Raw genomic sequence first — 13611 nt, 5'->3', positions numbered from 1 at the left:
GTTAAGAATGTTTATGTAAAACAGATATTACTCCTATAACACAACTTTGATTTTTTTCATTTAATAAAAAATAGATGTCACTTCGGGTTTTTTTTCTTTTCTTTTCTTTAAGCAGCAGCATAACATTATTTTATGTCCATTAAGGCTTTCTTGAGGATTAGGGCCAGATTCAAATCCTGATGATCTGACGGTGAGTTTTTCAATTGACTTCAGCAGGCTTTAGTTTAGCCAGAAGAGCAACATTTACATAGCATGGTTGATAGTTGAGAGTGCTCCTGACCCAGGTAGTAGGAATATGTGTGCACATACTGGTAGCAGATAGACTATCACTGCTGCCTATCACCCTGTATACTCTGTGGCACACTGGATCTCTGGATTATGCAGAAGCTCTCTGTTGTCACAGACTCAAAATTCTATGGCAGCTTCATTTAAACATTAAAAATACAGGGTTTTATTTAAGCAAATATGAATAATACAAAGAATACAGTGGTCCCTGTATTTATTTTCATATTAAATTCATTTATTTTATGCTGGTCTGGATGAAAGAAGGCGGGAGATAAATCCATAATCTTTCCCTGTCCCCTTTGCTCTTTTTCTGTTTTCTGCTTTCATATGGGCCATAAAATTTGTGTGCTAGGAATATATGGGAATATGAGTATTGGGGGGTATTTTCTCTTTTGTGGTGTATAATACTTTTGTACTTGTTTTATATGTTGGCACCTAGAACTTGTTTGGTTTGTTATAAAAAAAAATTGAAAAAGTTTAATAAGGAATAAAAATACTTTATGCTGCCCCCACATTTTCAGTTTTCAGTATGTTGCAAATTTTTGACTTGACAACACAGAACTACTTTGTAGAAGCTGTTGGGGGAAGCTGGATAGGGGCTTGGCAGTTGGATAGGGCTCAATTAGAATTTTTTTTTACTCCTAGGAGAGTGGAGCCATAAGCTTTGGGTTGTGGGATAATCACATTACCAGGATGTATTCAGCTTGTCTGCAATCTTAGAAAGATCACAGTGCACGGTTTACATTCAGTTCATATTTGTAAAATTTATTTTGTTCAACCATAGAACTAGAAATATGAGGGGAGGGATAGCTCAGTGGTTTGAGCATTGGCCTGCTAAACCCAGGGTTGCGAGTTCAATCCTTGAGGGGGCCATTTAGGGATCTGGGGCAAAAATTGGGGATTGGTCCTGCTTTGAGCAGAGGGTTGGACTAGATGACCTCCTGAGGTCCCTTCCAACCCTGATATTCTATGATTTTTAAAAATATTTTGAAATCCCCTTTCTCTAAAACTTTAAAAAAAAAAAGATCAGAAAAAAAAATCTAGCCTGGGATTTAGTGTGGAATGTAAAAAAAAAAAATTTGGGGGGGATGTAAACTGGAGTGAAAGTGAGTTGAAAATTGGACAATATGGGACTCTATTGTCAACTTTTTACTATGGAGAGTTTAACAGCTCTCCATAATATGTGCCAATATTTTACTAGATTGCATAATGAGACTTACTTCAGTCAAATCTCCATAAGGAAGAGATTCCATATCTGACTTCAGACTGCACACATTGATTGCGTAATTGTACCTAAAGAATGAATGTTCAGCATTGTTTAATTCCTAAAAATTTTCTTCAGCACAAAATCTCATGTATTTTGAATTACCATAGTATCTTTGTTGCAAATATATCGATTTGAATCATAATAATTCAGTAACCATGATATAATAATTCAGATTCAGCCCTTTCCCCCCTGTTTTCTGAGTGTACAAGTTACAGTTATATCATACTGTGACACAGTTGCCTTTGAAATTCTTATACAATATCATCATATGAGCAGATATACAGTGTTGCACTCTACAACCTCCAATTGAGACCAAGAGCATCAAATCTGCAATTCCAGCCTCACATACAAATCCAAAAATGTAGGAATTTGAGATTAGACTTTAATTTCGATTTCTCAGCACTGAATCACAGTTGCTTGCTATATGTTGAGCCTTTTGACCAACCAAATACTGAATCTGATTCTCATTTACATTAGAGATTTTTTACACCACTTTGTCAGTGTACAGAGGCCTTACTTCAGAGGTGGGCAAACTACGGCCTGCGGGACCATCCTGCCTGGCCCTTGAGCTCCCAGCTGGGGAGGTAAGCCCCCGGCCCTTCCCCTCCTGTCCCCCCTCCTCCGCAGTTACGCCGCCACACGGGCAGCAGCTGGCTCCAGCCAGGCGGCGTGGCTTCCAGTCCTGCTGCTCTGAACAGCATGGTAAGGGAGCGGGGAGGTTGGATAAGGGGCAGGGAGTCCCGGGGAGCAGTCAAGGGACAGGGAGCGGGGGGGTTGGATGGGTGGGGGGTTCTGAGGGGGGCAGTCAGGGGGCAGGAAGTGGGATTGGGTGGATAGGGGACAGGGGGGAAGGCTGTTTGGGGAGGTACAGCCTTCCCTACCCGGCCCTCCATACAGTTTCACGACCTCGATGTGGCCCTCAGGCCAAAAAGTTTGCCCGCCCCTGCCTTACTTTATTAGTAGTATTATAATGTATTTGAATTGTGGTGGCACCCAGAGGTTCAATCCCATTGTGCCTAGCTATGTACAAACATAATAAGGACATGGTCCCTGCCCTGAAGAGTTTACAATCTAAAAGGGCATAAGTTTGCATTGATGGCCACTTTAGGGCACCTTTACACTGCAGCGTAAAGTGGCCTTAGTGTAATGAAAGTCAGGTTCTGAATGTTTAAAACTTTGTACCGAAAAACAAGAAGGATAAAGTGCAGTCTTATATACAACCTACACATGCAAAATTTGTTCTTCTTTCTGGAGAGGATGGGCTAGGTGTCTACCTACCAGAATTGGTCTCATATATTAAAAGGAATTGTTTTTTTACTACTGAAAGATTATATTGCAAATATTAATCTTACGCTCTATTTTTATTCCATATTTTGCAAAGAATGACTAAAATTTCATTTATCAGCCCTGTTTCTGTGAGCAGTATTCCATATCAGTTGCACCAAATGCCTTATAAAACATTCTATAGTTCCTACAAAATTTATGTAATGGCCATATGTTCTGAATCTTCTGGTTCTCCTGGAAGAAAATACTACTGCATTAAGGTCTTGCAGTTGTTGCATCCCAATGTTGATTTACAGGGCCTATACCTCACTGTCTCACCTTTTTTCAGAATCCTTTATTGTAAACGTGCCATGGGGAATTTGAACCAAATTTCAGCTACTAATAATATGTTTGTGAAATTATCTCCAATTTGTATTTTGTGTTTGTATGCTGGTTTCTTAGAAAATTTGGGGAAACAAACACTAGAAGTCCTGTTTTTCTTCCCCACATAGCACGCATTTGTTGCACCCTGCTGGTGCCTGAGCAGTAACATTGTGACATGAGAGGTAATCAGCCATTCATCACTCACTCCCTCCAGTTCAGTTGCATACTTGGGGAGAGCCACTAGTGCCTTGGTTGTCATGGCAACTGCTGCCTGTGATAACTGATTTACCTCAGACAACCATGACATTACTACAGTGAAGGATCCCAGGAGGAACTGGAATGAAAGCTGACTGTGCTCTTTGGACTTGTCCTGTGGCAAGTTACACTGTGTCTTTTCAAAGGGTAATTGTTACTTTTCTCAGATACAAAATTACTTTTCATATATGTTGTTTACATGCTTCTTTCAAATTGGAGGTTGAGACTTTATGAATACTTCCAGCTTTTTTAAAAACATGGGAAATTATAGGTCCGAATCCCTACTCAGTTTTCACTGTCAGACAATTAAAAGAAGTAATTTAGAAGGTGTAGTAAAACTGAAGTTTAATTACCAAAAAACATGTTCTGACTACAATATAATTTAATTCCTTTCTATATATTGGTCAACATGGTATTCGAAAGATAAGAATGGCAACCAGATATATATTGAAGAAAGCTAATATGCAAGTGCTTTAGTTAAATAGTACAAGCGGACGAATTAAAGGTTGCACGGGCAACAATCGATCTGGCATTTCCAAACTTGGGAGTACTTGACTTCATAATCTTTTAATCCTTTTTAGTCTTTAACTTTGTACTTTTTAATGATTTTATGGTTTAGTTTATTGATGAGTTACCTTAACTACTGGTAAAAGAAGTTTTTTTTTTGTTTAATTTGTGCATATTCTTAGAATACTTATTGCCTTTTAACTACATGTAACTCTTCATAATCTAAAACCAGTATTCTTTGGAGCCATTTTCAGGAATTGGTAAATGGAAGTTAAGAAGAACCAGAGAATTTGATATGCTGCTTCAAAAATTGCTGAAATATATGAATACCATAGGACATGGCTATTAAATGTCTTTTTCTGATATTCCTATGTCTATATGTTTTGATAAAATAGCTACTAAACTATTTAAGGAAAGTAACGTCTTGAATTTTTAAATACAAACCATGTGTCTGGGATGTCTAATGGAAACATTTATCTGAAATTTATAGACAGGCAAATTCATTCCATTTCCCACATGGCTCAACTTCACGAATTTGCTGGTTGAAGGCAATAGCAGGTATTGAAGAAAATGAACATCTGACAAGCATGGCTGCCCACCAGCATCTAGCCAGATTTGGCAGGTGAGACACTGAAACAAGTCTTTTTTTTTTTAAATAAGCACAGGGATTCTCTATCTATTATCCATATAAGTATGACTGAACAAGGTTGGAACTACAGTTATTAGCAATACAGAGGTAGCTTTTGTTAGTACTTAGGGATAGGAACTTGCTGGTTTTATGCAATGCTGCATTGATAAGTAGCAGGAATGCAGAGGAAAGTTTATGGATATTTACAGAAGTTCTTTATTTTCTACATTTTTCCATATTTCTTTGGTTTGAAGTCTCCTAATTTAGTTAATTTGTTCCCATTTTGGATTTAAAAGCCTCATCTCACATATTAAAGTGTCCTGTTGTGTGATATCTGTGGCCCATAAGAATATAAAGGAGAGAGGCATATGCATCAGGTGTGTAACAGGTTGTCCTGCCCCTTTAAGGGCCAGAGGCCTGGGGCAGCCAGCCATGTTAACTATTCAAATGCAGCTGCGAAGGAAACAGGTGTTCCCTATTAAAGAGCTGCAAGAAAAATGGGACAGCTGAGAGAATCTGCAGGAAGGGATAGCCTACCTCAGTAGTCCCAGAGGAAGGGATACTACCAGGGGGAAGCCCTGCTAGTTGTGGTTGGGTAGAAAGCCCCAGCTGGAAGTTTTGTTTTCCTTTTGTAACTTGTTTGGACAAAAAAATGGAACCAGGAGGGAAGGGCTAAAAGCTGATCTGGGCATGGCTGATGATTCCCCAGGCTGGTGAGTAAAACTGCAAGGACACAGAAGGGTTTATGCAGCCTGCATGACCAGAAAGGGAAGGACATGTGCAGCCCATGTGGCTGTTAAAAGAGGGGTGTGTGCACCCTGACAGGCATATTCAATGTGTTCTAAGTCTATGTACAAAGCACAACATATATGGCAATGTCACACTACATGAACTAAAATAAAACCCATTTCCCTGCAGTCTCAGTCCAAAGCCAGAGGAACATAGGGACTGCTTCCTCCCTAGGGAGTAGAAAAAGAGGTGAAAACTCGGCCTTGCCCATAGCATGAGCTCATAGTGTAGGATCAGTGAGTACTGAGGAATATGCTGCATGCACAGAAGGGTGTATTCCCCTTGCAGATCAGAAGTGCTAGAAGGCATTCTAATTCACTAAGGCAGAATGTTTCCTAGTGCTTCCCCTGGAATGATGCACCTACCCCTCATGCCGGGAAGAGCTGTGCCTTTAAGGCACAAATGAGTTCTGAGGCCCAGATTTTTAAAGGTATTTAGGTATTGCTCTGCTCACCATTGTCAGGTCTAAGTCCCGTTTTCAAAAGTTTCTAGGCCAGGCATGATTTCAATGGAAGTTAGGCAGTTTGGTGCTTTTGAAAATCCTATTTGGCATCTATCTGCATCTTTAGGCACCTAAATACCTTAACAAATCTAGCCATTAGGCACTTTGGAGCCTAAGTCCAACTGACTTTGTGAATGGAACTTAGCCATCTAAATCATGTAGGGCCTTGCAAGGTGGAGTGGAGCAGTGCCGAAATATCTTTTAAAATCTGGGCCTAAGTAACTAGATGAGCTTTACACCGTGTCCTGAAGATAAACAGAATAATACTGACAGACCAATTGGTTGCTACCATCTTAAATAGTTGGGGGGCCTCTAGTGGGCCTGCCTGTCTTCTACTGCAGAAGACCCCTAACACATCAGCAGCATATATATGTACTAGGCCTTGCATGTTTGATTATAGGTAGTAAATATGGTTATTTGAACCCCAACTCTGTCCATGTGGTTTCCTCTTAGTCTTAACCTTGCGTAGAGAGCAAAGACTCAACACCAATGGAGAAAGTGAATGCCATACATTTCCTAGTTGTTTATAACTAATTTAAAAAAATTTTTTTAAATAGTCTCACAAAACTAAATGCAATACACACTGACTGCACTGCATCAGTTAGTAATATGAGAACTCATGAACTGCTGCTTTTGATTTCTGGGGATATTTCTGTTATTTAGCTTATGGCAAATTTAACACATTTATTTTCTTCTTAGTTTTAGTCACATGCTATGGCAGCTGAAATTTGAACACATGGTACATGACAACAGGAGTAAGGTGATGATTTAATCATCATTATAATGTGTAAATACCAGTCCTGAAAAATGAAAATATCCAGTAGTCTAGGTCAGTCACAAAGAAAGTAATGACCATTTATAGCCTAACTTTTTAAATAGTCCATTTGCCTTTTGAGATATAAAAAATTAAAATAACTGACCAGCCTGATCCTTCAGTTGACAATATCTGAAGTCCATATATGAGAGAGACCTGGAAGTTTTAGTTCTAAAGCTAACTGAGGCTGGGAGCATCAAAGAGGTGATACTATATATCTTGTGACTGAGAATGTTGCATATATCTCGTCTCAGCAGTCACTGATGACTCGTTGTAGATTTAATGTCTTGGAAGATAATATTGGGCATTGATGGTTGCAGCAGGAGTACAGAGTTTCATTGGGTGTGGATAGGAACATTGGAACTCAGAGGTGCGATCTCCCATGGAGTACATAGGTGTGAGGCCATGATTAATTATAGGTGTTCTAGTGGAAATGAACCAGAATAAAGGCAATGGTGAAAGTCAAATAATGCCCTCTCCTCCCCATTAGTCATGGGATCAAGTAGAGTGAGGGAAACCTCATGTTCAGAGGCTTTGGGCCCTAGCCACAAAAGAAGACAAGTGAGTGTGTGTACACATATGTAAGTTCAGCTATCAAATATGGAAGCTTATCATTAGAGTAAATAAGTATTTGTAAGATTTCAGTATTCCAATAATTACCTTTCTTCATTGTATTCTTCTCCAAATAATATATTGCGCCTAACAGTTTCATGAAATATCCATGCTTGTTGTGACACATAAGCTAATGTTCCATCAACACCTACTGTCCCATCATACAAGTACATCTGAAACAAGTAGATTGTACAATTAAAAAAAATTTATAGAGGTCTTCTAATCATCATTATAACCTGACTCAAAATACAATCAGCAAGGATGGTCATTTTGCTAATGTGTTATGAGTGTAATTCTTCATTATATAAACAGATATATATATCTAGAACATGACTTAAGAAGGACCTACAGTTCTTCTGGCCATTCACCCAAAGGCTCTTGTAATTATTCCTCTGTGGTGCCCTTTTTACCTCCCGGGTCCTTTTCAGGAATAGCTGAGACGTGGAGGGCTAAGTGAGTGACAGAAGAACTTAAGCATCCATGATACTGCGAGTGGCCATAGTTATCATTGTGTGACTTGTTCTTGAACTTTGAGAAGTTTCTCTCCTGTGTAGGGCAGGTTAGAATAAATGAGTAGATCTGATCAGAAATTTTCCAACAGAACCCTTTTCCTGTGGAAAATGCTAATTTGTCAAAACCAGAATATTCCACAGTAACATGATTCCAATGAAATTTTGATGGAAACCAGGCAGTGGAAACTTACCTGATTTCCTATCTCCCTGCCCAATTCCCACTCTCCTCAGGACCCCAGCTGGTGGGCTGCTGCGGAATCCAGACTCCACAGTTAACCCTGGTTCCTCAGCAGCCTGCCAGGGCTTCCAGCGCCTTGGCTGACTGCAAGGTGAGCAGCTGTGGAGCCTGGGAGCCCAGGGAACTTATTTTGTTTCAGGAATGTTTTGGTGCTTCTGAAACTAAATATTGCAGATTCCCAGATCTGTGAACAATTTGAAGGTTTTGGATTTTCATACCAATCTGGGATGAAAATTTTTCCAAAACCTTGAAATTCTTTATGGAACTGAAAATCCATTTTCTGGCCAGCTGTATTGGTGAGAATTAGTGAGTACTTGCCACTTTTGAAAATGAGCCCATTTATTTGGGTGTCTTACGTTAGCTTCCTATATTTGCAAATCTTAGCCATAGCATTCATTTCTTATTCTCATGTTGAGACCCCCACATCAGTCTTTCATCTTTTGAGGGTGCTTATTAATTTGCTCAGTTTCTCTTTCTTGGCCCTAAAGATCAAAAGAAAACTATGATCCCAACCCACACTCCTTAATGTCACATACCTAAAGGACAGGCAGTAGTTACGTTCAGATACATAAGTGAATACTTCATCCAAGAGCAGCTTAAGAGAAACTCATCCAACATAGTTTCAGAACCTAAGCATCAGTGCCAGCCTTTTACAAAATAGCTAACAAAAACCAGTGTACTAGATAGGGCTGTCAAGCGACTAAAAAAATCAATTGCAATCAATCACGTGATCAAAAAAATCAATTGTGCGATTAATCACACTGTTAAACAATAATAGATTACCATTTATTTAAATATTTTTGGATGTTTTCTACATTTTCAAATACATTGATTTCAATTACAACACAGAATACAAAGTGTACAATGCTCACTTTGTTTATTTTTGATTACAAGTAATTGCACTGTAAAAAATAATAGAAATATTATTTTTCAATTCACCTAATACAAGTACTGTAGTGCAATCTCTTTAACATGAGGGTTGAACTTACAAATGTAGAATTATGTAAAAAAAACCTGCATTCAAAAATAAAACAATGTAATATTTTAGAGCCTGCAAGTCCACTCAGTCCTACTTCTTGTTCAGCCAATTACTCAGACAAACAAGTTTGTTTACATTTGCAGGAGATAATGCTGCCTGTTTCTTGCTTACAGCGTCACCTGAAAGTGAGAACAGGAGTTCGCATGGCACTGTTGTAGCTGGCACCACAAGATATTTACATGCCAGATGCGCTAAAGATTAATATGTCCCTTCATGCTTCAACCAGCATTCCCTGGGACATGCATCCATGCTGATGATGGGTTCTGCTCAATAACAATGAAACGCAGTGCGAACCGATGCACGTTCATTTTCAATATCTGAGTCAAATAAGACCAACAGACGGTCGGTTTTCTTTTTTGGTGGGTTGGGTTCTGTAGTTTCTGCATCGGAGTGTTGCTCTTTTAAGACTTCTGAAAGCATGCTCCACACCTCGTCCCTCTCAGATTTTGGAAGGCACTTTAGATTCTTAAACCTTGGGTCAAGTTCTGTAGCTATCTTTAGAAATCTCACATTGGTACCTTCTTTGTGTTTTGTAAAATCCGCAGTGAAAGTGTTCTTAAAATGAACAATATGTGCTGGATCATCATTCAAGACTGCTATAATGGGAAATCTATGGCAGAATGCGGGTAAAACAGAGCAGGGGACATACAATTCTCCCCCAAGGAGTTCAGTCACAAATTTAATTAGCGCATTATTTTTTTAATGCACGTCATCAGCATGGAAGCATGTCCTCTGGAGTGGTGGCTGAAGCATGAAGGGGTATACAAATGTTTAGCATATCTGGAATGTAAATACCTTGCAATGCCAGCGACAAAAAGTGCCATGAAAATGCCTGTTCTGACTTTCTGGTGACTTTGTAAATAAGAAGAGGGCAGCATTATCTTCTGTAAATGTAAACAAACTTGTTTTTCTTAGCGATTGGCTGAACAAGAAGTAGGACTGAGTGGACTTGTAAGCTCTGAAATTTTACATTGTTTTGTTTTTGAGTGCAGTTATGTAACAAAAAAAATCTACATTTGTAAGTTGCACTTTCCTGAGAAAGAGATTGCACTACAGTACTTATATGAGGTGAATTGCAAAATACTATTTTGTATCATTTTTACAGTGGAAATATTTGTAATAAAAAATGATATACACTTCGATTTCAATTACAACACAGAAAACAATATATATGAAAATGTAGAAAAACATGCAAAATATTATATAAATTTCAATTGGTATTCTATTGTTTAACAGTGCAATTAAAACTGCGATTAATTGCGATTAATTTTTTTAATCACAAATCATTTTTGAGTTAATTGCATGAGTTAACTGCGATTAAATGAGAACCCTAGTACTAGAACAAACAGTACCAAAACATTCAGTTAAATACATATTTCTCATGCAAAAGGAGAATAAAAATAATTATGGAAGTTATTCTACAGTGATAAGCATACCTGTCCTAGAATAGCTGATATGACTGAGCTCTTTCCGCTTCCAACATTTCCACAAATTCCCAAAACCTTTCCCTACAAAGAGACATATTTTGCAGATAGTTGATCTATATTTGTAAAGTAATAAATTTCTCATATCATGTTGCCTACTGTTCTGCGATCATGCAACAAATATTTCATGTCCTGTCACACCTGCCAATTCAGGAAAGCATCCTTATTCAGGAAGACCTCTTAACCATTTAATTTTAAGCATGTAGATAAAGTTCTTTCTTGGATCAGTGCCATAATGCATACTTTACTCCCAAGAAGACAAAGTTAAAGGTGTTGTATTTGGATTTATAGAAGCCTATATAAGTGGTATTTTAAATAATGCAGTGATGTACATTTTTTTTTAAATTTCTTTTTACTGTGTAGAGTGCTGTAGCCTTTTCATTAATGTAAGGAATTTACAAAAAAATTCTCTATTCTGGTGACTGGTGGATAAATGAAGTCTTGGATATGGAATTTATTTATAAAAATCAGTCATTGTTTGGTATTGAGATATGCACTTTATAAACCATGTTCTGTGTTTTTTACCTAGCACAATAGAATACTGATCCATGACTGACTCCTAGGTACTACTGCAGTACAAATAATAATTTATTAGTGGTCTAACGGGTGCTTTAGAAAGCCTATGCTGGGCAAAGAGAGGTGTGTGTCTGGGGGAAGAAGGGGAATTGAAACCTTTGTTCCTTAGCTCAGCAGTGCAAGGCAGAGATAGCAAGGGCCCCAGGGCACCCAAATCCTTGCAGCCAGATTGTTACCTTACAAACTTACTTTCTTCACAGTAAAGCTTAAATTGTATAAAGCAATGGCTGCACTATCCTCCTCTCCGATTGATGTCTCAGAGTGAGGAAGGACAGGCCCTGGTTTTCGTTGGTATTGAAAAGCAGTCTTCCCATTCATGTTTTCATTATTGTTCTTTCTGCTGTGTTCATTCATACATTCCCAAGACAGTGTAGCATTTTCCATTACCACAGCATTTTCTGAATTTTTCAGTTGCTTTACATAAACAGGAGGAATTTCAGTTAGGAGAATTTTCTAAAATAAGAGAGATAAAAATAAAAATGCCATTTATTTATCAAAGTATGAAAAGTGAAAAAATATTATTCTTTTGATTAATCCAGCATAGAGCTGACTGCTGATAATATGTTGGTGAAATGTGGTGAGATTCTGGCGAACTATTTAGTATAGAAGCAGAATCAGTGCAGATATTTCTTTAGAAATACTGCAAAAATATTCTTAAGAGATTTTCACTTTTAGGGATTCAAGAATTTGGATAAACATTTGATCTTTTGTGCTCTGATCCTCTGAACCATTTGTGGTTCACCATGAACAATTAATTTGTTTAGTTACAGTAGAAGTCCACTGACTAGTTCTAATACAAAGAGAAACAGCATGTAAATCCTTTGGCATATGAAAGGCCCAATTGTTTTCAGGATCAGGGTCTTAGACACCTATTTGCAACATAACACTATTTGCTATTTGTTATATATATTATTTTTTTAGAAATATCTGCTGCTGTTTCGGTATCTCCATTCAGTGAATGGGGTTGATTTCTCTTTCAGTGAGGCCAGGCGTTTTTACGATAGCCACATTACGTGGAACAAAGTAGAACTAATCAAATCAATTGTCCCATAAGAACATAAGAAGGCACTGGAAATCAGAAAATTTCAGAGCTTGTATGATATTACAAGTATATTATATGTATAATATATATACTATATTATACTAAATATAGTATATTGTATGTAAAAAAAAAGGGCTGTTTTAATCACACTGTTAAAAAATAGAATACCAATTGAAATTTATTAAATATTTTTGATGTTTTTCTACATTTTCATATATAGTATTCTATGTTGTCACTGAAATCAAAGTGTATATTTTTATTACAAATATTTGCACTGTAAACATGATAAACAAAAGAAATAATATTTTTCAGTTCACCTCATACAAGTGCTGTAGTGCAATCTCTTTGTCATGAAAGTGAAACTTAGAAATGTAGATTTTTTTTGTTTCATAACTGCACTCAAAAACAAAACAATGTGAAACTTCAGAGCCAATAAGTCCACTCAGTCCTACTTCTTGTTCAGCCAATCACTAAGACAAACAAGTTTGTTTACATTTATAGGAGATAATGCTGCCCTCTTCTTATTTACAATGTCACCAGAAAGTCAGAACAGGCATTTTCATGGCACTTTTTGTCGCTGGCATTGCAAGGTATTTACATTCCAGATATGCTAAACATTTGTATACCCCTTCATGCTTCAGCCACCACTCCAGAGGACATGCTTCCATGCTGATGACGTGCATTAAAAAAATAATCGCTAATTAAATTTGTGACTGAACTCCTTGGGGGAGAATTGTATGTCCCCTGCTCTGTTTTACCCGCATTCTGCCATAGATTTCCCATTATAGCAGTCTTGAATGATGATCCAGCACATATTGTTCATTTTAAGAACATTTTCACTGCAGATTTTACAAAACACAAAGAAGGTACCAATGTGAGATTTCTAAAGATAGCTACAGAACTTGACCCAAGGTTTAAGAATCTAAAGTGCCTTCCAAAATCTGAGAGGGACGAGGTGTGGAGCATGCTTTCAGAAGTCTTAAAAGAGCAACACTCCGATGCAGAAACTACAGAACCCGACCCACCAAAAAAGAAAACCGACCGTCTGCTGGTCTTATTTGATTCAGATACTGAAAATGAATGTGCATCGGTCTGCACTGCGTTTCATTGTTATTGAGCAGAACCCATCATCAGCATGGACACATGTCCCAGGGAATGCTGGTTGAAACATGAAGGGACATATGAATTTTTAGCTCATCTGGCATGTAAATATCTTGTGACGCTGGCTACACCAGTGCCATGAGAACGCCTGTTCTCACTTTCGGGTGATATTGTAAACAAGAAGTGGGCAGCAGCATTTCCTGTAAACAAACGTGTTTGTCTGAGTGATTGGCTGAACAAGAAGTAGGAATGAGTGGATTTGCAGGCTTTAAAATTTTACATTGTTTTATTTTTTAATGCATTTTTTTACATA

At 37.8% G+C, this 13611-nt stretch overlaps 1 protein-coding gene across 9 annotated transcripts in view; it reads right to left on the bottom strand.

Moving 5' to 3' along the window:
• The window catches only part of ABCC12 (ATP binding cassette subfamily C member 12), a 109746-nt gene that overhangs the window by 62721 nt on the left and 33414 nt on the right, over positions 1-13611 (bottom strand). For all 9 annotated transcript variants that reach the window (XR_006285192.1, XR_005222288.1, XM_027822142.3 and 6 more), the window contains 4 exons: positions 11345-11608; positions 10532-10603; positions 7355-7479; positions 1506-1578 (listed from right to left, as the gene is read on the bottom strand). Coding sequence is in view for 7 of the 9 variants with exons in the window: in XM_027822142.3 (XP_027677943.2) it covers positions 1506-1578; positions 7355-7479; positions 10532-10603; positions 11345-11608 (534 nt within the window). In the remaining 2 variants the exon portion in view is untranslated. The remainder of the gene's footprint in view (positions 1-1505; positions 1579-7354; positions 7480-10531; positions 10604-11344; positions 11609-13611) is intronic.

Source organism: Chelonia mydas, chromosome 12 (assembly GCF_015237465.2).
Source record: "Chelonia mydas isolate rCheMyd1 chromosome 12, rCheMyd1.pri.v2, whole genome shotgun sequence".
NCBI classification, from domain to species: domain Eukaryota; kingdom Metazoa; phylum Chordata; order Testudines; family Cheloniidae; genus Chelonia; species Chelonia mydas.
This window is presented reverse-complemented; position numbering and strand designations above follow the sequence as displayed.